General features: G+C 41.7%; 4 protein-coding genes across 7 annotated transcripts; all 4 read right to left on the reverse strand.

Moving 5' to 3' along the window:
* Window positions 1–522: 522 nt before the first annotated feature.
* Window positions 523–6,171, reverse strand: fblim1 (filamin binding LIM protein 1). Of its 2 annotated transcripts, none has more exons than XM_056437105.1 (8): window positions 6,085–6,171; window positions 4,858–5,218; window positions 3,698–3,819; window positions 2,940–3,033; window positions 2,665–2,834; window positions 1,886–2,064; window positions 1,519–1,639; window positions 523–1,429 (listed from the first exon to the last, which is right to left on the reverse strand). In XM_056437105.1, exons 2-8 carry the CDS (start codon window positions 5,192–5,194, stop codon window positions 1,310–1,312), a joined length of 1,143 nt encoding a protein of 380 aa, XP_056293080.1. In that variant the 5' UTR covers window positions 5,195–5,218; window positions 6,085–6,171; the 3' UTR covers window positions 523–1,309. The 2 variants fall into 2 exon arrangements, with proteins under 2 accessions (XP_056293080.1, XP_056293079.1); XM_056437104.1 differs by lacking the exon at window positions 6,085–6,171 and adding an exon at window positions 5,587–5,774.
* Window positions 6,172–8,024: 1,853 nt separating this feature from the next.
* On the reverse strand, window positions 8,025–9,692 carry LOC130207926 (transmembrane protein 82-like). Its single transcript, XM_056436711.1, has 4 exons — window positions 9,661–9,692; window positions 9,384–9,576; window positions 8,810–9,227; window positions 8,025–8,454 (listed from the first exon to the last, which is right to left on the reverse strand). Exons 1-4 carry the CDS (start codon window positions 9,690–9,692, stop codon window positions 8,144–8,146), a joined length of 954 nt encoding a protein of 317 aa, XP_056292686.1. The 3' UTR covers window positions 8,025–8,143.
* A 591-nt stretch (window positions 9,693–10,283) lies between these two features.
* On the reverse strand, window positions 10,284–16,687 carry slc25a34 (solute carrier family 25 member 34). Its single transcript, XM_056437111.1, has 5 exons — window positions 14,252–16,687; window positions 12,445–12,510; window positions 11,302–11,454; window positions 11,060–11,194; window positions 10,284–10,949 (listed from the first exon to the last, which is right to left on the reverse strand). The coding sequence occupies exons 1-5, from the start codon at window positions 14,681–14,683 to the stop codon at window positions 10,761–10,763; spliced, it is 975 nt and encodes a 324-aa protein (XP_056293086.1). The 5' UTR covers window positions 14,684–16,687; the 3' UTR covers window positions 10,284–10,760.
* Window positions 16,688–16,787: 100 nt separating this feature from the next.
* fbxo42 (F-box protein 42) lies at window positions 16,788–23,777 on the reverse strand. Of its 3 annotated transcripts, none has more exons than XM_056437088.1 (10): window positions 23,665–23,777; window positions 22,482–22,703; window positions 22,191–22,307; window positions 21,163–21,297; window positions 20,391–20,544; window positions 20,168–20,278; window positions 19,785–19,881; window positions 19,516–19,572; window positions 18,126–18,257; window positions 16,788–18,024 (listed from the first exon to the last, which is right to left on the reverse strand). In XM_056437088.1, the coding sequence occupies exons 2-10, from the start codon at window positions 22,651–22,653 to the stop codon at window positions 16,975–16,977; spliced, it is 2,025 nt and encodes a 674-aa protein (XP_056293063.1). In that variant the 5' UTR covers window positions 22,654–22,703; window positions 23,665–23,777; the 3' UTR covers window positions 16,788–16,974. The 3 variants fall into 3 exon arrangements, with proteins under 3 accessions (XP_056293063.1, XP_056293062.1, XP_056293061.1); XM_056437087.1 differs by having other exon boundaries at window positions 18,126–18,242; window positions 22,482–22,761; XM_056437086.1 differs by having other exon boundaries at window positions 22,482–22,761.
* Window positions 23,778–24,163: the final 386 nt, after the last annotated feature.

Genomic DNA, 24,163 nt, shown 5'->3' on the forward strand with positions numbered 1-24,163 from the left:
ATGATAAAGAGAAGAAGGCAGCGAACCACCAGCTGAAACCAGCACATGTTTGTCATTTTAGTTCGATACATTGTTTCAAAATCAATACATCCCAATGTATTGTTCGGCCCTCCAGTCCTTATAACATGTTCACCAGAAGAGATTCCCACCGTCATTCGACGCTCAGCCACCCTTAAACTCTCATTAGGGGGGGGGGGTTAATGCACAACCTAGAGGGAGACTATAAATGTTGCTGATGTCATGATGGTGAATGTTATTTTAACAGTGTCGCAAGTAGAGAAGACTCATAGAATAAGCAAAGATATTTATATTAATTAATAATACACAATATCTCCCTCAAACTTGATACTATTAGCCACCATATATAGTGGCAGAATTAAATGATCAGGGGTTTGTTTTGAATTCAACCTTTTTTTTTTCTTTCTAAATATTCCTACTGTAGAAGAGATAAGGGGATAGCAACATTGCAATATTTACACAGTAAATAAAAAGTGTGGTGAAAAGAAAACGTAAATGCTGAAATATTTGTTTTCACAAAAATGTTTTAATAAATGTTATGATACAAAGAAATAGAATTCCACAAACATGCCATTTTAAAAAACAAAACCTAAATTAAAAAAACAATTTGACTGGGACCTTGATGCTGTAATGTCAAATTAATTTGAATACATCTATTGTCAAGGCAAAGATAGTCAATACAGGCCCAGTAAGGATCTTTATGTGAGTGCTATCACATCAAAAGTACCTTGTAGTTTGGGTCCATAATGAGTGTTTTATGAAGTACTGTTATGCTCTGTTACACATTATCTTATACATCTCTAATGTCTGTAGTAAATTTTCTTATTTTAATAGTTATTGATAGTGTATGTGTAATTTAACAAATACAAATGCAAAATGGAGCCTGCCTCAAGAGAAAATATATTAGTTTACTTTTATATAAACATTTTTTAATACAAAGTTTATTTTGTATGTAAAGTGTTAATGTGATTGAGAAACAGTTTATTGATTGAGATTTAAAAGAATTCAAATATTGTTTACCATAAGTTTTTGCAATGGCTGTTGCATAAATATATTTGGTGTATTTGGTAGTTTATTGAGTGAAACATTATCAGGTAGAAAAGAACAAAAGGTGAATCTTCAGAAAACCTGATATATTGTCAACTAAAAAATATGTTTGACTCTATAGGAAAAAGATGTGTGACATTGTTATTCCAGAGTCATGCACATTGCCAATGAAAAGTCTCCCATCTCTTTGAACCTAGACTCGTGGCACTCTTCCATCAGTTGCAGTTTATCTCGGGCTGTCAGGCTATTGATTGTAGTGCTGGCCAGAAAGCAGGTTCAGATGGCAAGATTTGCAAAGCAGCTTCCCATCTAAAGGATAGCAGCCATGCTCATTTGGTTCAGGAGAGAGCTGGATGACACACACCTGCATAAAATAGAAACAAAAGACTTATGGAGTGGTGATTACTGTGTGTTTGTATTTGAGTAAACACTGTTTGCTTGCAGAATGCCTACCTCACATCTGTAGCAGTTCTCATGGTACGTTTGTCCCAGACATTCAACATTATAGCTGTCAGTTCCATCTTCTTTTGGAATGATGAGCTGGTTGCAGGCATAACACTTTGGAGCATACTTCCTTTAAAGACAACATTTCAGAGGAAAGAAAATGAGGCATTGTAAGAGTGAGATTTGCCAACTTGTGTTTTAGGTTGACAATGGCCATATGTTAATAAATGAAGCTGAATCATAAGTGATACATAGAACGGCTTCAAAAGCAATTTGTTGATATATTATCTCAGGAAATGGTACACAAAACCTCTTTGGTGAATTGTGTACAGGAGAGTTTTCATGTGATACTTGCCACAATTCTTAATGCTCATACCTGTAATAGTCCTGAAGGCAATACACTTCTCCAACTTCTCCCTGAACAAAAGCTTTCTCGCCAATTTGCTGTTTACACGTTGCACAGGTAAAACAAGAAAGGTGGTATGCTCGCTCCAGTGCACGGATCACATGATCTGCGATAACCTCCCCACATGCCCAGCAAAGTTCCAGGCTGGCCTAAGAGATATAAATAAATGGTTAGTGGAATATATTATATCAGTATTAAAAGACAATACCACATTTTCCACTGTTAAACACATTCACTACAAACCACGTATACCTCATGTGTGACTGTTGCTCAATCTCCAAAAGACAGCTTAGTGTTAAAACATTTATTATTTCGTTTTTCCCACCTCACAAGCATGACTTAGCTTCTGTTCATTTTTGCAAAGACATCAAACCAGAGAGGTATTTTTTTTACAATTAACATCTTTGCTACCATTTCATTTGGACTTGAATTCAATCTAATTACACTGTGCACTAACATAACATTGACACTAAAACCAGCTGACACAATGTTGACTGTGATGGATGTATTTCAAGTCTGCGCAAGTAGATTTGAATGCTATTGTAAAGGTAAGTAACCAATGGCTAGTGGAGGGCTTGGGAAAACCACAATACAAAAAAAACATCACTGCAGCCTTTGGAAAACAGCTAGTAATAATATAAAGCATATATGTTTTTAAGTTATAAGAATACGAAAACATTTTAGAAATATGGTAATTTGTGTTTGCTTTAATAACATCCTGTAGTGTAACTGTATTGACTTGGATCTACCTGGTAGCAGTCCTCACAGAGCGGGATGCCTGCCTTGTTGTAGTACTGTTTACCAGCCAAGGGAATGTGACAAGCTCTACACTGGAAGCAACCGTCGTGGTACGTCCTGTTCAAGGCCTCTATTGCAGCTTCAGAAAGAGCCACGGGTTTCCGACAGAAGCCACAGACCTCTGTATTGTACACAAACATCACATTTCAAAGCGGATTCAATGTATATGTGTATTGTGTATTGTGTATTGCTTAAGCGGTAAATGTGTAAATAGAGATCATGTTACCTCTACTCTCCCGGCTCGTGTCTTGGCCATTTTTATGGATCCCATGGGTTTGTTCATCTTGGTTTAACCCACTAGATGGTGTGCTTGTTTCCCCCTCAAATGTAAAGCACATTGTTAATGTACAACTAAACTTAAGGTTCAGCCTCACAAGGTGAACCCCACACTTTAAATGCTCATGGTTGATGCTTGAATAAAAATATTGGTAGATTAAACACATTGAAACCCTACATCTGTAATAGGCTTTACCAAACTAGGTAGAGAGGTAGAGAACACCATTTTAAATTCAAAATGTAAAATGTAAACCGAAACCTAAAATAATAATAAAAGTACATTTCTTTGCAAAAAGACAAATATGAGGGGCCTCTGAAAGAATAACATACATGTCCTTATCCAACATATGGAAAACACAAACAACACGTGAATAAAACATGGGATACATTGTACAGGTACAAGAAAGATAACGTTTTTATTAGACCTCTGCTGTAACTCAACCCATTTCCCTGATCAGTCATATCTAAAACACAACTGTCTTTTCTTCATATTGCCTTTTGCAGATTATTCCTCACAACCACTGCAAAGTGTAACACAGAATATGTAAAGGTTGTGGAAAGTTGTAATCCTTCACTGTAGGAAAAAGATTACTTGTCTATTTTTGGCAAATCTTTTTAAGGAAAAGTGGGATCAAGTGTTTAAAACTGTAAATGACAGTGGTAGACGTGCACATTTGAGTGATGCAACTGGGACAGAAGTCTGCATACCTCTCTGTTGTAAACTGGCTGCTGGCCTGAGGTCAGAGGGTGGGAGAGAGGTGGTGGGAGTGCTGATTCTTCAGAGAGAGATGTCCCCTGAGATGGAAGAGGAGGAGGAGCATGGAAGAGCTCTGTTTGACAAAAAGACAAACATTATTTTGAATCACTTGGTAGCAACTTATACAACTGCTTGTTAAGTAAGCACTGGAAATCAGGAATATACAGTAGGTATAAAATAATACTAATGATGATAAGAAATAACTATATAAAGGTGAGAAATAGAGGCTTTGGAGGTTATGTCTTCAAAGCTTGTGTTTTGCTTCTCTTCATTGTCTTAAATAATGTCATGTGTTGTGCATTCAAAAAAAAAAATATGTTATGTATGTCAAAATGTATCTTTGATCTTTTCCAGCCTGATAGCATATAATACATCCTGAATCCAGTGTGAGGAGAGGGATAATAATGTTGTCCAATGCAAAGAGTCATACACAATTAAGCATTTGCACTCCTATAACACTGTTGGACTCTCAATGGACAGTTTAAAAATATGTACATTGATATTGTCTTTTTTATTCCACAATTTCTTCTTCATTGTCACTACCTGCTGCCTACAATACCCACAATACAGCTGGACTGCTGACAGTTTGGGCAGAGTTTGTGGTGTTATGCCAGTGGCAGCTAATCTTGTATCGAGCTGAGAACTCCACAATATATATGTCTTCAGCCTCAACTGAAGATGACTCAAGTGACATCACCTGAGGCAAATTATCAGCATTTCTTAAATGTGCAGATATCCAGTATTATTCCACTTGTAAACAGACTTTCTTCAGAGGTCTTGCAATGACAAAAAGAAATACAATCTCATTTGTATTTGGGATGATCCTAAAAAGAGTAGCAATCATATAGTTTGGGAATCCCTCCACCTCAACAAATGATTTAAAAACAGACTTCTCAAACAAAGTTATGGAAGGAGAGGCCCAATGTCAGCTTCGGCTCCAGCGCCCAGCGACCCTAAAAAGGATAAGCAGTTCGGATAATGGAATGGAAGGTCCAAAACATATTATAAAGGTCAGCCAGGCCCTAATGGCATCAGTCACATGATAGGTCATTTTCTGCATGTATTTCAGGTGCTTAAATCCAAGATGAAAAATAGGTTTTGTCATGAATACCTGCAGCACCTCTGTCGTCTCCTTGCAGCTTTCCTCTGCTGGCTCTGGGTTGGGCAGGTTTTGGGCTCTGAGGGTCTGAAGTCCAGCCCGTGGCCCCCGTAAGAGTTCGGCCTTTGCGGCCATGAGACTCAGACTGCTGGTCGTCCTCTTTCTTGTGTCTGACGGCAGGAGCGTTGTCACTTAGGCTAACTCGTACAGCAGTGTGCGGCTTGTCTCTAACTGCACCACTCTGAGCTTGGAGGACGGGCTGCTGCTGTGTTACAGTGGCTCGATGAGGAGCAGCCAGAGTGATGAAGACAGAAGACACCATCCTTTTTGGTAGAGCTGCTGATGCCATGACTGTGTTAACCCCACATACAGCCTATAAGGAGGACAGAACAATTGTTATCTGCACTCAAGACTATTTGCAATGTTTTATAGTTCTATGCAAACATAGAAACACACCTTAAAATCAATACTACTTGATCTTGAGCAACTGGAGTGTAAGTAAAAGACAGTGAGATTGAACTTGACACATTGTATTCATATCATCTCAATAGTGTTGAATATAGGGTAGACACCCTCTCAGTCAACTGTGTGGGTGCACTCACTATCCCTTCAGAAAGGTAAACTCACACACTCACAACTCTCATTACATATAATGAATAGTTTTGGAGGTAGAAAGCCCACATCTGAATCATTTGTTTCCTTTAAACCCACTGACTCTGGCTGTAAGCTGGCATTACATACCTGGGAGAAAATGTGGTTTGGAGACAGCTCAGTCTTTTCCTCTTTCTCCTTCCCTGCTCTGTATCTCAAAACGTCTGTTGTGTTTTCCCTCCTGTAAGCTGCCACTGAGAGAAGACTTTTACTCCGGTAGAGAGGGCGACTATCAGCAGAAGGCCACTCCTTTTCCTTCTGCACCTCCCTCCCAGACTCTCTCGCCGTCGACCCCTCCTCCTTCTCTGGCTGACTGACAATACCACCTCCCTCCCGACCGTAAACGGTGAACAGTTAATCTCGGGCAAAGTGCAGTAAAAACATGACACATGCATCTACTATGAAAACTTGGCATGCACCCACCCACACACAAACACACTGGCATGCACGCACATAGACACACAAAGGAAGTCATGCAAGTCAACAATTGGTCAAACTAACCAAAAGAAAACAATCTGACTTTTTACAAATGAAAGAAAAAAAGATCAGAAAGTATTTCATAAGGTCTTTGACCTTAAATATACTCACTTGCACCTCTCACTCCTTTATCAGTTTGCATGCCAGCAGGATGTGACTGTACCTGCCTTTTCCAGCAACTCTCTATCTCAAACTGCCCTCTTTCTCTCTCCTGTGCTGCTCTGCCTTATTGTTCTGTCAGCTTTATTTCCCCTACCTCCCTCATTGAGTCTGCCTCCTTTTTTCTTCTCCCTCTTTCCTTCTTCCCTTCCCCCACTACATTATATCACTTTAGCCTTGAGTCATTATCAGTGTCTCATGGCGTTGCTTCCATTTGTGTCCCACCGACGTCTGATAATACGTGGTGGAATTCATCAGGCTCTGCTGATGGAGCTTCTTTGGTTGAACGCCACCGTAAAGGAGCCGCAGCATTACAGTGCAATGAATCAGGGCATTGTGAAAGAGGAGATATTGGTGTATTAGGAGAGGAGAGGGGGGGGGGGGGGTAGTGTCTGTGAGAGCTATGAACAAGCTGCTTTGTTATGTTTGTTGCTCTCCACCAGAGTGAGTCCAAGCAATATCAGGTCTGCTGATCAGCAAATATTGTGGTTAGTTTCCGGAGCAAAACCTCGTACGGTCTACTCCCATCCGGAGAGTCCAAAGGGGAGGATAGAGTAAGAAACTACATGTTGAATGTGGTTCAGTGTGGAAGAAGAGAGAGGGTTAACAGGAGACGGAGATGAGGAGAGTGATGGGGGTCTCTGTTGTTTCAGCTCTGTGGAAAGGAATGCTGCAGTGATGTCACGGTTGCAGGAGGGAGCATGCTTGCTGATGACACAATCCCCAGACCTCCACGCTCCGCCCCCCGCCCCCCAACAGCCTAAATCCTCATTAAACTCTCTGAACCTCTTCACTGCTTCTGCAGCACGACATTCTAAATCACTCTTCTTCTTTTGTTTTACTTTAACCCTCACTGTAACCCTTAGTTGAGCAGGACAACTTTTGCAACAGAAGGAAGGGAAAGGAACAGGAAGAAACAATGATGGCATTTTCACAAATACAATTGATGTGGATTTCCTAACTGCAAACATCTGCAGGGTGGAAAAGCTACGTCTCAGGGAGAAATATTGTTACATTACCAAAATACCTAAAGTGGTAGTAAGATTATTAAGCAATACCATTAAGGAGAATGTGAGAGACAGAAGCTAACGTTTTCTGACTTTTAGTTAAGGGATAGTGGACTTCATTACACTATATCCACTTCTTTAAAACTTCTCCCCTCCTGTTTGTCATGCAGCCTTTCTTTTGAAAAAAATTATCTCAAAGCAGAAGCTTAGATGACATTGCTATGACATCATCATTGTTCTCAAACTTTACAATGCTCCTTCCAAAGTCACTGGATTATATCTTTTATAAGTATATAAATATATACAACTGTTTTGAAAGGAAGACAAGTGAACAGATCTACATGTGTCAAAGTATCTCTTGGTCACTCTACTAACCATTTGCTCTGCTACTAATCAATGCTTTTCATAAAGGAAGTATTTTTTGTATTTCTCAAAGTTGTTGTGTCAAGCTTTGATCAACTTAAGCTTAATTAGATTTAATGTGGACTTTTTGACAAGCCTTCATCCTACTGGAAGAGGTTAATACTGTTTACATTGTGTATGTTTAATGCTCATCTCTAATCTAATCAACACCTTTAATTTATTTGGTTTGGTATACTTATGCCGTGTTACTATAGATTTGAAGTGGCGTGACAATACTTGTATTTGGCTTCCACAACATGAGTTCTCTAAACAACATAATAGCAATTATAAAGTTAATACTGGGAATTAAACAGCAGCTTATTTATGGTGCAAAATTACAAACCCCTCAATCACCCCTTCTGTTTAAAATAAGACTCAATAACAGTTGTACACACAAGTTATCCCAAGTTTGGCTACAATGATATGTTTATTATTCATCTAGTAATGGCACAGCTTGAGGTATTCTCTGGTATTTGAGGTAGATTTCCGGTACACCATTCACTGTCATCTGATGATCTTTTCACTCAGTTCCTTTGTTTTGTGACTGCAGCTCTGTTCATGTTTTCTCAAGCTTGTGTCTTCTCCATCCTAAAAGTGAAGCATTAAAATAAAATGTAATTTTCACATTGATATAATACATTCAGAAAAAGCCATGTTGTAGAAATTGCAGTGTAAATGCAAAAAATGAGAACCACAGAATATATTTGTGAAATCACAGAGTGGAAAACCTTTAACGCAGCTTTCAGCAGGTCCTGAGAGGGCAGCAGACAGACTGCTTCACCCAGGAAAGCGATGAGGACGTGGAGGACATCAGACCAGTTGCCCACTGTCAACATGAGCACCAGTAAGCCTCCCAGTCGCAGTACCACAGTGTCCAGCAGGACCTTCTTGCCGGTCTGCCGCTGCTGATCCTCTGTGCAAAAGGAAGAAAAAAAACTTTGCACAATGATGCTAAGAGATCTTTTGTGCAGTGTGGCATGGTCCTCCCTTGTTTTCTGAGATTTCTGGGTTGTGCTTTTGATATCATTTGTATGGTTTCTTACATATACATTGATTTTTATGACCACATTTTATACTGATTGTCTTCAACTTATGGCTTTTATTTTTTACTTTAATTTGGTGTCTCTTTTGTTATCGATCAATGTCACCAAACTAGTTTCCCCTCTAGGGATTAATAAAGTTATCTAATCTCATTTCAAATGTTTCTTCCTCCAGAAGTCTAACTAATAGACCATTTTCATTTCCGATATAGTTGACCAGACGATCACCTTGCATGTAGACCACCAACATGGTGTAGCAAAGTGTCAATGGAGTCCAAAACTTCAGAGCATCTTTCTGTGACAGGAAGTGGTCATAAACCGTAGCGGTGGAAGCCACAGTTGCTAGAGCAAAGGCCAAGACAACCGCTCTTTGAACTGAAGCCAGTATGGTGTGTCCGGTGGCCAGGAGGGTGATGCACTTCCCACAGTAACGCTCTCTACTATGTAGTGGGTAGAGTTTGGCCACATGGCTCCACACACTGTGGCTGGCACTGGCCAGTGCCCAGCTGAGAGCAGCTGCCAGAAACAAGCTGAAGGAGCTGTGTGGAGCCCCCTGATGGAGGAAGTCCAGAGTACAGGTGAGGCCACATCCCAGGGAAAACTGGCACTGGGTCAGGAGCAGGTCTAGGCCTCTGCCTTTAGCATCCTAGGTACACATAGACACAATAGTGAGGGTGAAATGAGTTCAAATCAGTGTAGAATTACCTGCATGTCTAACACAAGAACAAACTGCGATAGTACACCTGCATAGAACAAGTCTAAATCAATGAGTTATCAGATGCTCCGTTTATGAATAACTCACCAGTCCTGCTGATGCCCAGGCAGAAACAGCTCTGAGAGAAAACTCCAGCACTATCAGAGAGGAAACCCTCGAGCCCACCAGAGACAGGAGGACCGTCAGGAACCAGAACTGCAGAACTGTTATCCAGTTCCCTCTCAGAAGATTGCTGGCTGAGAAGGACTTCTGTTTGCTTTCAGGTTCAGTCTCATAATCACTGTGTCGAGGGGACAATTAGACGTAAATATTTTGCACTTTATGCACAGTGTACTTTCTCTCCCTTGTTATGCAATAAGCTCACCTGCATGTTTCAATCAGGTTGTAAATTCTCATCAAATGACACAGCACTGATATTCCGCATGCTCCCACGATCCCTTTGGAGAATAAATAACATTAGCCAAAAAATGTATATAAAGACACTACTTTACACCAACGTTTTTTTTACTGCCGTAAAGAAGGAAAACATACCACTAACTCACCTTGGAAAAAACTGTCTATTGGGCTTGAATCAAAAAATGCCCAGTCAGAAGTTCCAGTGATCCAGGAGACGGAAAAAAACATGTTTATGTTTTCCTTGTAATATCTCAACAAGAACACACACAAAAGTGCTGTGAGCTCTCGCTCATGCTCCTTCAATCTAAGAACCTCATCAGAAACTACAAGTTAATGTTGAATTCCTGTGAACAGGACCATTGCCTTTATTTGCTCCTGCTCATCAGGTTTGAGTGTGCTTTGTGTCTCCAGTCCAGAGGTCAAATGTGATTAGAGAATGGTTGTCAGTCTAATCATTTCCCGATGAAAGAACTTGACTCTTTTGAGAAACCTTTTAAATGGCTTCGAATATAAGCACACTTTGCTAACAATGCATCTTAGATATGATGCATTTCAAATATGCAACACTTGGGTCCAAGAAGATACAAAATGTAATGCTTTTCATTCAAAAAAATCTTTATTATTATCATTATTATTTTAAAATGCAGATTAAAGGCTTTTAGTACTGTAGGTTACATTTATGTACATAACGACCTCATAAATATGTAATCAGATGTTTTCTTCCCATATGACATACAAGGCAACTATAATGATGCATTAGCCTGTGACAGCAGCCATACTGGGCGATAAACAACAGTGTTTATGTTTTAATAATCCAGTAAATTAATCATTTGAGGTATTAAAGTAAAATCTGATAGTTCAACATATATATTTGAGAAATTTGATAGGAACTTCTAAAAATGTTTGTTGGAGTGCAGTATTTGTCAGACAGAGTGAGTCTTACTTAAAGCAATTGTACAACATGGTAGTTTACTGTCTGCAAGACAGTGAATGAACACATTTACCAAGACTTGAAACGTTTGCTTTAAATTCAATGTCCAGAGTTCAGTCACTTGTGCACAGGATGTTTTAGCTCCTCCCCTGGCTATGGTTGTCCTTCACTGTCTGTTGCCTCATTAGATCCCAAAATAGCATGCTGAGCACTGTGTGTGGGGCCAAGCGCAGGAAGACGGGGCCCATGCCTTTATAAAACCCCAGCAGGCCCTCGGCCTGGCACACCTTCAGCATACAATCTGAAAATCCATGATACAGGCGGCCCTGAAAACGCAGAGAAGGAAAACAGTAAGTCTTAGTATGTATTTGGTTAATCCTTTGCCATTGTGGAAAGCAACAACTCATTTGATGAAAAAGAGGTCACTTAAACTCACCCTACGGAACTCATCCACTGGCTGGTTGTAGAGCCGTGTACTGATGACGTCAAACGGTGTCATGCTGATCGCCACAGCGACTCCACTGATCATGGCAGCCATCAAAACTGTGAGCCAGCTGTTTGGACTAAACCACTGCAGATAAGAAAGTGACTGATTATGAACTGACGTTTGGCTGACGGCGTGAGGGCAACTGTTCTGGAACATGTGCTGTAAAGGTGCCAGCCGTTTATCACATTTACCTGGGAATGTGACACCCATTCCTTGGCCGAGGTGAAGGTTGCCAGTTGAGTAGCTGATCCCACCATGACTCGAGGCACAGCCCCGTTCACTCCCCTCCAAAGACCAAATAAACCGTCTCTTCTATAGATGGTAATGAAGGCATCAGAGACTCCCTGAAATGGAAGAAACGGCCATAGGTGTGTTGGAAGTAGCATAAAAATGCTCCGAATGATACAGTGTATGTTTCGCTCTCATGTGGTGGTAGTAAATAGTGGTAGGAATATGGAATAGGAATATGTTTCCGGTGGATTGAAAAGCTTTTTTCATGAATATAACTTTGAGTCAGACCAGTGCAAAGTAGCAAATATAATGTTATGGGTTTAAATGTTCATTGAGACCACTGGGTCTTGTGATCAGAGCTGCATTTGTTTTTATCTACCCTGACCAATTATACATGAACATTACGTGGCATCAGTACAAAGTTTACATTAGATTTCATTTAGCTGACGCTTTCATCCAAAGCGACTTATGTTACATTAATCTATCGTAGACAGAGCTACAGGGAGCTGTTCAGGGTTAAGCGTCTTGCTCAAGGACACATCGACTAGGGCGGGGATTGACCCACCAACCCCCTGTTTGAAAGACAGACCTGCTAACCACTGACCACAGTTTAAACACTAAAGTACACACTATAGTATCTATCAGTAGTGGAATGTTACCAAATACAATTATTCAAGTATAAATATCTCAACATTTTATACTTCAGACAGAAATGCTTCTTTTTTCACACATTTATTTGACAGATTAGAATTATAATGGAAAGCAGAATGTACACCAATAGGTTTAACATGACCAACAGAAGGGCGAGGTCGCTGTAAATCAAGTGCAGTGTATCCACACATACAATCTAAAGAGACCGGCTAATTAGACAGAACCTGAAAGCACCTGTGTGGGCAGGCCTTTCTGCTTATACTTTCAATGTATCAGCGGTGTGAAATCAATAATACAACACATTTTTCAAGTAATATTTGCATACTTGCATTTGAAATTTTGAATAGAATACTTTTATTTATGTTGAATTATGCTTAGTGTGGTCCATATTTACTCTGACAACACCACATACAGTGTTTTCATGAGTCTTACTTTGGACATGTGGGACTTACCAGGTGGTTATGCTGGTGGCCGACAGCGATGGACTCCACAGTCTGGGCCTGCAGGTGGGTCTTCACCTATGAAGAGAATGCAGCGCACACAGTTTAATGGTCATTCAGACTGAACTACAAACTGTGCCAATAATCAATCCAAGTATAAACAAACCAGGCTAGTTGATGTCCGAGTCCGATGCCAGGATGAGTTACTGTCAATGCTTACCAGGTGGGATCCATTTACAACACTAACTTGTCTTTACTAATTCCTCAGTGATTCATTCACACAAAACCTAAACGATCAAACATCAGTTTTGACACGCACAAAACCAAAAAGTCTCTCCACTCGATCTCATGCAGAATGTCAATGAAATAACCTTCAGCCAACCTTCCTGTCCTTCACTCACTGCCGACAACAAGGAGCCAGAAGGGACTTTATATTTTGGCAACAGTGGGTAGGTTGAAGCAAAGTGAACGATTATGTTTAGAGAGAGACAATACGTGATGTAAAACAATATCGTTTTCCATGATGGTACAAAATGTCAGATATGGTTTTAAACAACAGCTGAGGCAAGAAAGCAGAACACGACTTCTCTTGTATGAGAAGGGACGAGCAGAGAACATTCGCATAACGTGACGGGGAGAAGGATAACACGAATATATGGGCAAGATAGGGTTAGGTCCGCCTGAGATCATATTGTTTGATCATGTATTCTTTCATAAACTAGATCAGACGTCATCTGTGACTACCCACACACACCCATGTAATGTGTCCTCTAACGAGTCCGACTGGATACAAATAGATGTCGGACATTTGAGACGAGCTGGTTTGCTCTCGTGTCTCAGATGTGTCTTGCATAACTATTGTTCGGGGCCAAAAGGGTTCGCAATATCATGTTTTGATTTAGGTTTTCCAATTGTGTTTCTTTTATTTGATTAACGGTGTGACACCCTTCGTTTATTTCACACAGTTAGGGGGTTGCTGCTGTTTACCATATACTCCCTTAAAACTTCCTTTCGTAGCTTAACTCTTTATAATAACCAAAACAGTTATTGTTAAAGAATAGGTTGACATGTTTTCTATATGTATACAAATATACATTGCAATAGTTATTGGTCACTGTCATTTTTGCTCCTGTCCATACATGGTCTCGAAACAATCCCTTTCTGAGGAGATTGAAATGTACAAATCAAATGAGCATCTTACAAATGTAAAGTATTTTTACAGCAAACAAAACGTTTTCAGTATAAATGTGGATACGGGAGTTTGTGAGTGAATGTTAACTGTATAAATGTCCCTTGTATAGTATGTCCAACAGTGGCTCTTGTGAACTATGAACACTTCTTGCTTTACTATGTAGCGTAAAGTTGCTTGACTGTTAATGAACTTTTGACGTGTGTGTGTGTGTGTGTGTGTGTGTGTGTGTGTGTGTGTGTGTGTGTGTGTGTCTCACACGCAACATTTGGTAGACTTGTTTGAAATGTTCACAAGAAAAAACGAAAACTCATTCTCATAGTTGTGACAACGATCTTTTGGTCATATTTGTTATGTACAGTAACTGACCACAATATAACTTTGATGACACACTTATTGAACTTACTAAAGAAACCCGATAGCGCTGACCTATAATCAGCAATAGGGGCCAGGAACACATCAAGTTTAGCCTCTTTAGGCCTTTTTTAAGTCTAAAAAGGGTAAAAATAACTTCAAATGAACTACTCCCAACTCACAGACACATACCCTGTGATGGAAGGCCAAAAGCAAAACTATGGAGGACACCTGCGATAGAGGAGACAATAAAAAGAGAACATTTACTAAACTTACCAGGTATGCAGGAGACGCAATGAAGGCACCCAGCGCCCCGGCCCCGGCCCCTGACAGCAGACTGCCCCCGTGGAAAGAGGTGACACCCAGAGCTTCACAGTAGGAGTAGGAGCCCAGCCTCACACCGTTCATCACACCCTGGTACATCAGCCCGACCGAGAGCCCCTTCTGCAGGCCCCGGAGGCCGTCTGTGCGGCCCACCACCCAGAGGGCCTGCAGGACTCCACGGTAGTGTCTCTGGTAGGATCCCCGTGCACGCAGCTCTCCCTGAAGCTGCAGGCGGGTCTTTACAACCTCCAGGGGATTGGTGAACACACAGGCAGCGCAGCAGGCGAGAGCGCCCAGGGCAAAGTCCAGAGGAGGCCAGAAAGCTGGAGGAGAAAGTGAAGGTCTGAGGACACCGCGGTGTTCAGCAGACACGGTGGACGCCATCCTGAGGGAAAGCTGGGCATCAAACGCAGACTCTTGTGGTGAAATGTTCAGCAGATAAATCACTGGTCATCTCTGGGAAGTGTTCGGTCTGTCAGTTCTTGAAATGACTTGGGGAACAGAGAGAGTGTGTTGCACTTTGCACACAACAATGAAGTTAGAAACAACTGCTATTAGCTTTTGTGATAATTCATTTGACATCTTGTTGCATGTTTCTCCTGTGACACTGACTGCAGGTCAATGCGCCTCGTTGGTCTCCTTCTGCAGGGACCCTCTCAGGGAGCTTCCTCCACCGTCTGCACCACCTGCAAGAGAATGTATTCATGTTGAAGTCAACTTTTTTTAATTGTGAAGTTCAGGTAAGTTTGCCTAAGGCTCAACTGTTTGTGTGTCAAGAGGAAGACTGGGAGGAGTCCGCTGGGAATGGAAACATTAGGATTTAGCTTAAATGACAGGCAGATTTGTTAAACCTGTTAACTACACCTGATTAAACACAAACTAATTAAGAGCAGACAATTGCACACACACAATCACCTGTCCGTATCAAGTCACACACCTCTCTCATTCTCACTCAAACCAGCATACAAGTACTCAAAGCCACAGTACAAGTACCAGAGGAAAACACAATACATCAGAAAAACTCCTCTCACGTGCCTTTTGAAGAATTACAAAAAAAGCTCCTGAATGCGGCTACTCCATTCAGAAACTCAGTCTAGTGATCCTGTGCCGCTCCATTCTTCCGCTCTCCCCATCATTGTAAACATGTGTTCTCAGCGCATTCATTGTCAGTCACCGCCCACCGTGTCCACCAGAGCCAATCCGGTGTCCGTCCTGTCTGCCACGTCACCGTTGCCTCGAGTCTGTACCAATCAAATGTCTGCGATGCTCACTGCCCCCGCTCCGGACCAATAGGAGCTCTCTGGGTAAAAGGTTGCTGTTCAGAGGGGCGTGGAGAGTCTCGGGGAGGAAGCGCTCAGGACCCATGCTGTCGAAATAAGGTTAATCTGCTGGAGAGGGAGAGAGAGTAGATCATCTCAGAAACAAAACAAACAAACCTGTGCTGTTTTACCTCGGCACCGTTAGGATGTGATCAATTATGTTTCCTGCATGAACGACTGTTTGAGATATTTTGATCATAAAAATAAAGTTTCAGAGATTATTGGGTAGTTCTGTTAAAAATCTACACATGTTCAGAAGCATTTGTTGTGAAATAAGATCGTTATTAATTACAATTGGAACAAATGAGGTTACTTGATGAAATGACTCATCCATGTGGCCCTTTCTTTATGGGCTGTATGTAAAAGAGCCACCAGGGGGCGCTCTTTTACAGCTCTGCCGTTAAACTACTCGGAGTTCACTCCCAAGGCCTCAAATGCAACATAGAGTTCATTCTTGATATTTACTTCTTCTGGAAACAGCTGTAATAATTTGAACAACTAATGTTTGGAAATTGAATCACTACTAAATATTCAGTCTTATTGTGTAAATACCACTGGATTCATACAGTAGAAAACCAACAAAAAAAACATCCATCCAAGGAAGAGTTCAGATGAGCAACTGAAATGCCTCGTTCAGGTCATACGGGATGGATGGTAGCGATGAGGAAGAGGCCCGTGTTATCGTATAAGAGGTCCCATGGCAGAGTAGGTTATGTGATCAGTAATCTTTAAATTTGGTAACTGTTGTTTTGTCAACTTCAACCAAAATTGTGATAAGAACAGCCACTCGTGTAGAATATGAGCACAGAGCAGACATGGAGGCCGTTATTGTTTAACTATGTTTATAGTACAGTGCCACATGTCTCACCCGCCATGGCCCCCGACACTTTAGTCAACAACTTTTAACCACCACCGTGCGCACATACACACATTGTTTTCAATGTAAACATTGCAGGCTTAATGAGTTATACAAAAAGCAAGGTAGTTGTCTGTCGTTTCTGCGTCCGTTATCCCAGAGTTCCTCTTTCAAGAGTTCAGAAGAGGACAAACAGAAATATTATTGTTTGGCTGATCACCTTTTGGGGAACAACAAAATAATGACACACGCACGCACACACGCGCATACACACACGCACGCACGCGCATACACACACACACACACCAAAGTCTAGTTAAAGTGTTTTATTTTTTTTAATGCTTGTAGTAGGCAGAAGGGAGAATAGTGAATTTATGAAGTGAAACATCTAATAATGATTTTGTTCTTTTCCCATAATCCTCTATAGGAAAAAGGCATTGTGTGTCAATTCCCGTGTGTGGTGACAGCCATCTGTCTTCCCAATCCCACCTGGAGCTGCATTACCTTTTAGCTCGTACAAAGTACAAGGCGTTGGTTTTAGGGTAGTACTTCACATTCTGTTTCTTGTCCATTAGGCCCCCAAAAATGATGAGCTCACCCCTGCCCTGTACCACTGTGTGAAGGCTGGTCTCAGGAGGCCCTGTGACTGCGGCGGGAGTCCCATTCCCATAAACTCTCCAGGACACCACCCCAGCAGACTTGGCCCTGGACACATCCAACACGTACATCTGCATGGGCTTGCAGTTGAGAGACTGGTACAGAGGTTTTCCTACGTTCAGGCTTTGGGGTGGGTGATGGCCAAGACGCCGTGCAATAGGTGGGATAGCGTGTCCATCAGTTCCAGCAGCCTGTGGGGGGCTGGAGGATGACGACGGAGGTGTTCCAGGAGGACCCACTCCTCCTCCACTACCTCCACCAGGAGAAGCCCCCTGTGTTTGAAGGGAAGACGATGAAGACGGTGAAGATGAGGAAGATTTGTTTTTCACTGCCTCGAGACCTCGTCGTAAGGCAGCGGGGGACACTGCTCCCGGGGGAGTGTGTGGGGAACCTGCAGCAGGTGTATGTAGGCCATTGGTGCTGGGCACCTCTGGGTGGTGAGCGGCGGAAGGGGGAGACTCCCAGCCATAGTCTGTGGAGGCAGGTGGGAGAGGGCGAGAGGAAGGAGATGCGGCCTGGGCTGGGCTTGTCCTTGGTGAAGGGGAGGATCCATTTAATAAAGGGGGATGTGGAGGAAGAGGAGGGCTGTCTGGGCCTTGTGAAGGAGACGGCTGTTGGGATGAGGACGGGCTGCCTTCTCTGGCACTTCCTCTTGCTGAAGGCCGAGGTCTCAGCGTGCCCCATCGGCCGTTAACACACGGAGCCTCTTCGACGGCTCCCAGGACAACACCGGCAGCCCCGCTCCGAACAGGAGACTGGGAGCGCAGGGAAGGCGGTTCGGAGCCCAGAGGGGCAGGTGTGGCACTTATTGGGGAGGGCCGAGAGTTAAGACTCGGGCTGAGGGGTGCACGGCCAGATGGAGCCTGTGAGAAAACAACCACACACTGGCCCACCTTGAGGTGAATGAACAAAATGAGAAAAAACGACATATTAGTGATCAATCTTATGCTCAGACACACGCAGGATAGGATTTACAACTATGGCAGACACTTACTCTACAAGCCGGGTGACACCACAACTCAGGGGCCCCGTGGTCCTCGTTTTCCACCTGCAGCTGCTGCCACTTCCATGGTGGTTCATCCATGTGGAGGAGCCAGGCATCTTTAAGGAGCTGTAACACACATAACTAGGGATGGGAATCAAGAACCGGTTCTGTTTTAGAACCGGTTCGCAGTGAACCGATCGTTTGGGATCGTCAGCCAAATTCTTTAACGGTTCTGCCAACGGTCCTCTGTGGCGTTGCGCATGCGCAAACTTTTTTAGTTTCTTCTTCAGACTGCAGCAAACATGGCAACTAGGCAGAGGCGTTCTAAAGTTTGGCTCTATTTCACACGACAAAAAGTGCTAGTGTGAGGTGAGTGTGCTCACCTGTGTGCGCGCATTACGGCTGTGAGCGCTGCACGTGCAGACAGCATTTAACGGAGCGGAGCATTGCGTGCGCTCTGATCGCTCTTTTAATGAAGTATCGATACTAAAAATATGCTAAATCACATCGTGTTTAACGTACGGGTACTTTGTTAGCATCGCTACACCGTGCAGCGTGACAGCAGCAGATGTAGCGGGCTAACATTCAAGCTAACCTAACTTCCCAAACGCTGTCGACATCTGAATGCTGATTGGCCGAGACGCGACACGTCCCATCAAAGATGTTCTATTGCGAAGAGCACCACTCCACATTTTCTCCGCGTCTCACTGCAATCTCAACGGCAGCGGGCCAGGTGAAAAAAATAATAAATCGGAACGCGTCTCTGGTATTGTTCAGGGGGCCGGTCCAAATGTGGAGGCGGGCCGGAGTTTGGGGACCACTGGTCCAAGGTAAACTCCTCAAAAGTGATCACAACCACTCACTGTGTGAAGCAATTTGCCTTTATTGTGTGTAGTCGATCAAGTTATCTTCTGTCCCTTCGTTTGAAGCATACATTTGAGCTCCGGCATTGGTCTCCCATTATTGATCACTTCACGTTTGGATAGTAATTTCTAGGAACATGTTTAAATTAAACAATACATTTTATTTAAGTTATGTAAGTTTTATTTTAAGTTCAAGAGGAATATGTATAAATGTTTTTGGTTATTTAAGAAAATGTAAATGTGTATGTATACATACTGTATATGGTGTGTGCAGCATTATAGAAAATTATATAAAAGAAAATTAATGTAAATAAACCCGTTTGTGCTCTTTTTTTTTCACCCCTTGCCCAATAAGAATCGATAAAAGAATCGATAAGGAATCGAATCGATAAGCAGGAATCGATAAGGCATCGGAATCGTTAAAATCTTATCAATTCTCATCCCTACACATAACAGGATAAGTCCAAATAGTCATCAATTACAGTCAGAAGGAACATTTACGAGAAGATATAGATGTGAAGAAAATGTAATCTTACTGCATTCGGACCCCCACAGCCTCCCAAGATGAGCAACGTCCGTTCGGCAATCACAATCTAAAAAGAAAACATTTAAAACGCTGTCATTTAATTTCATTTAATGACATTAAGTGGAGGTTTCTGGCAGAGAAAAGCAGTCTTCAAGGGTCAAAACTCTAGAGACAATGTAAATAACAACTTCTTTGTCAGATCTTGTTAGAAAAGTTGAAATGAGCAATAATTCTAGGAGGAATGGTTGATTTTGTCTAGCTTGAATGTTGAAGCCTTACTTGTGATTGGCCTCCTCGTGGGTGGGGTGATGGGCCAGATATGGGTGGTTTGGACCAGGACCACTGTTCCAGATCCAGAATCCAGACATCATTACTCCTGATCAGAACCATCAGAGGGGAAAACATCATGGTGAGCGACACTTTTGTACGGTTTTAAATATAAATATAATTTAGAGTGTGGTTGGGGACCCATGTAGGTCTTCTAACAGCTAAGTAACAGCTTTTAACAGCTTCTTTTTTTTAATTCTTACTATTGGTTGTTACTGAACGTGATGTCACTTCATCACATCAGTAAATCATATACTCACAGTCACCTGATGCCCCGTCATCTTTGCAGCTAGGCTTGAATAATGTGTAATTAAATACAAGTAATACATTCATACATTTGCCGTGCTCCTAGTGATCCCCCAAACACCACCATGGTGTTTCCAATCACAGAGGAAGAGTGGCCAGCCATAGGTGGAGGTCCATGTGTAGTTACGATACAGTTCCACCTGAGAAAACAGAAGAAGGGAGATTATGATGACCAAAATTCAACTGTACAAAGTTTGTCAGTCACTTGTCACAACTTCATCCTTGAACTCCCAGTACTGAAGTCGCTCTCACCAGTTCTTTGAAGGAGAGTAGGTGTGGATTTCATCAAAAAACCTTTCTGGTTGGTGCAGTGGATATGGGCTGGGACGAGTCCATCCCCCAAACAGCACCAACAGATCTTTGTGCATCACGAGAGTCGCCCCAGCTTTAGGAGATGGATAAGAGCCTGGAAAATAAAAAGTGATTGGACTCAGATTGTAGCTATTACATATGCCTGGTATTGTATGTAGTTATACATTAATAATATTATAAATATATATCACAAAATATGGTAGTGGTGGAGAAAAAAAAGTATTTGGCCAATCACTTAGAGATGACTAACATAATGCCATAAGTGAAAATGGCTGAACAGAAATGGGAAACATGGCAGTAAAAGTGTAATTATTTTGCCAAAAAAAACACGTACATTTTGTGACGCATGGCCAAATCTCCCACAGAAAAAGGCTTTTTACACACGTTTTCCTCTCAATCCCTAGCATGTCATCTCATAAAAGGTTTATTAAAAAGCTGCAAGAAATAAAGTGCAAGTGCACTAGCAAAATAAAGTTACTACAATGTCATTTCATTAGTGCTTCTTTGTTTTTTTATTATCTTCAAATAACATTACTCAGCTGCTTCCGAGTATCCTACGACTATATTTACTTAATGTGGTTTTACCTTTCACAGTTCTCCTTATGTAATCCACAAATGGAGTTTTTATATTTATATACCAGAGGTCCACATCGTAAAAAGGGCTCTGCTTTCTGTTTCCTGTGGGCCTTCACTGCTTGTAACCTACTCTTACCTGAGGCTAATGGGCGGATCCACTCCTTGCTGTTGAGGTCAAGTCTCCACAGATCATTGAAGGCAGCATTGCAGCTACTCTGAGTGCAACCCCCAAATACATACATGGACTGGTTTGAGTCGTAATAGCATGCACCTGCAACCCAAACAAAGAACAATTACACCAATTTTAACAAACAGTCAGTGTTGTGTCTTGTTTTGCTTGTGTGCTTCGAGCAGTAAAACCAGTGTCCAGCCTTTCTAATGTGGGCGACTCTGTTTCAGTGGTGAGTAGGATCCATCAATTAGAGGATTGGCGGTTTGATCCCCGGCTCCACTAGCCCATGTCGATGTTTCCTTGGGCAAGACACTTAACCCAAAATTGGTCCCGTAACTGTGTCTACAGAGTGTGAATGTTAGTTAGTCCTGATGTTAATCCTTTGAGTGGTCGAAAGACTAGAAAAGCGCAATACAAGTACAGGTCAATTAACTTTAGGGTAAAGCGAAGACCGCTTGAAATCGTTGTACATAGTTGTTTACAGTAGGGTTAGAATTATTTTTATAATAATTAGATATATATTTTTATTTTATATTTTTTAATTGCCTTCAAAGTTCAGCTTGTCAGACCCTACATTCATAAAGATGTTGATTTATTCTACATACAAAATATATACATTTTAAGATTTCATGTGAGTATTAAACACTGGACAGTTGATCACCATTTTATTTGCTGCACACTGGACTCAATCGGATCCAAGGTAGAGCATAAAATGTATTCTCACTTTGCAATTGTTGCCAATTTTGGCCACTAATGTTTGGAATGTGTATATATTTACATACACAATCACATTTTTTTGTCCTCTTGATTTAATTTTTATGGAGAAAAAAATAATGAGACTGCACTGATCCACAGCTAAAACCGCACTAAAGCATTTTCAGATTTTGAATACATAACCAGAAGTTCTGTGATTTATAATTTTGGAAAATAAGTCTATATTTGATGTGCAATTGATTTTCAACATGAAGTGTTATAAAGCAGAATATACTGACTGTGTGAGAAGCGCTGAGTGATCGGGGTTCCTGGATATGGGTATGTGCGACTTTCCCACTGGATATTTCCCTCCTGGACAGCTCTCAAGAAACCGTGATAGCACTGATAAGCAACACCTAGGAAATAACATATAAGTAAACAACAGCAATATCAAAAGTAGATAAAGAGCTCTTTTAAGTTACTTTAAAATTTGAAATAAAACATCAAGCGCACACTTCATCCGACTATAAGGTTAACCATTCAACCTTAAGATTCAGTTTAATAAAAGGCTATGTAAATATGAGGCATACCTTTAATGAGGCGATACCACTGCTTACATACAAGCGCAGCGGTCTTGTGCTCCTGGTACGGTGAGAGGAAGGACAGAATATATTCAAGAACTTCCTCTGGCAACTCCTCCATTGTTCTCCCCCCTCCTTTGGCACCAATGTCCATGTTCCCTTCTTGTCGGCAGGACCCCATGTTTGCCTCTTCTTCTTCTGTTATCCCAGCAAGCTCCGCACCATCGTCCTCTGTATCCATGGCAACAAAGCATCCATCCTCATTATCATGGGAGTGGGACATTATTGTCTGTTGAGACATGGGGAGACATGCGAGTAATATATGTTCAGGAGCATGTTTACCACCAGCTACACTTAATTAAACTTTAAGTGATTTATATTATTTTGATTTAACCTAGAAGATTCAGTACACTAGCATACTAAAATCCTGCCCTATATGCTCTTTATTTGATGTTTGCAAATCAAGTTTATGGAGAATAAATACTTGAACAAAATTTTAATAAATGTTGGTTTTATACACAAAAATGACACTTCAAAGCTACGATGTTAATTAACCACCATAACATTTTTGAGGCATTAAGTTCTCATCAGTCTTAATGGTCCCTTCCATTGTCTGAACCGGGTGGTGCCCTTTCTAGACTCGAGTGTCCCTCTCCTATCGTGAGCTAACCTACATCTAACTGGGTGGCTAAAGCTAAATACCACCTAAAGCTAACCACATGGAAAACACATGACCCTTAAGATAAGTTAAGGAAACAATAAACGGCTTAAGCTACAAAACAGCGACTAACCTACAAATACATATTATTGGATTTAACGTTTGCTCCTTGGAGAATATATGCTAGCACTGGCTAGCGCGAGCTCACTGATGACGAGCTTTCAAGCTAACGTTAGCGAACATGAACGAGTCTCGAGCTAACGCCGTAACGGAGTAGCAACAGCTTACGCGTTTTCTTGAAAAATATCTTCCCTTGACAAAACGTGGGAACCACAACTTCTTAAGTATCCTAATATTGCGAGAACCTTTCAAGGCGCCAGTCTCTCTCCCGTTCCATCCAGCTAACGAGCTAGCTAGCTGTTATCGTCTGATGTATAATCTATGCTAACGTTGGCTCGAGCAGAGAATTAACTCCTCTAAAGTCAAATATATGTTGTCAATGTCGCTCCTTAGCGGCTGCAGTATGTTTAATACCGTTGTTGTCGACGGGGTCTATGACGGGCTCTGAGTGTGTCACGCTATACGTCCTCTTCCTCCCCCGGTATCAGCTCCGGAGGTTCCTCTGCAGCCTCCAAACAGTCGCCATCTTCCGCTCTGTGAACAGCGTCTTCCGCAGCGCAGCGACGGCTGCAGACGGTCTGTGGTACCGGGGTGGGTCTCTGGACCAGCACTGCGCCCCTATCTGCTGTGGGCACAATCGGTTACCCAAAGGGAAGGTTGGGGGGAAAAAGATGCTTATCCAATTTTTTTTATGTTTGAATTTTGTATTATAGCAAAGAAAAAAACTCTTTAGGTACATTAAGGGATGTCTCCTCCACTTGTAACTTTATGCTTTATCAGACCTTGATGGAAAACTACTTCCCGTTTTCATACTGTATTTGTTTCATAAACTGTATATTTTAATTTAATTAACTTAATGTTGTCTATCTGTTATTAAAGGGTTGAACTTTATACACACACACACATATCAGAA

Source organism: Pseudoliparis swirei, chromosome 18, assembly GCF_029220125.1.
Source record: "Pseudoliparis swirei isolate HS2019 ecotype Mariana Trench chromosome 18, NWPU_hadal_v1, whole genome shotgun sequence".
NCBI lineage: Eukaryota > Metazoa > Chordata > Actinopteri > Perciformes > Liparidae > Pseudoliparis > Pseudoliparis swirei.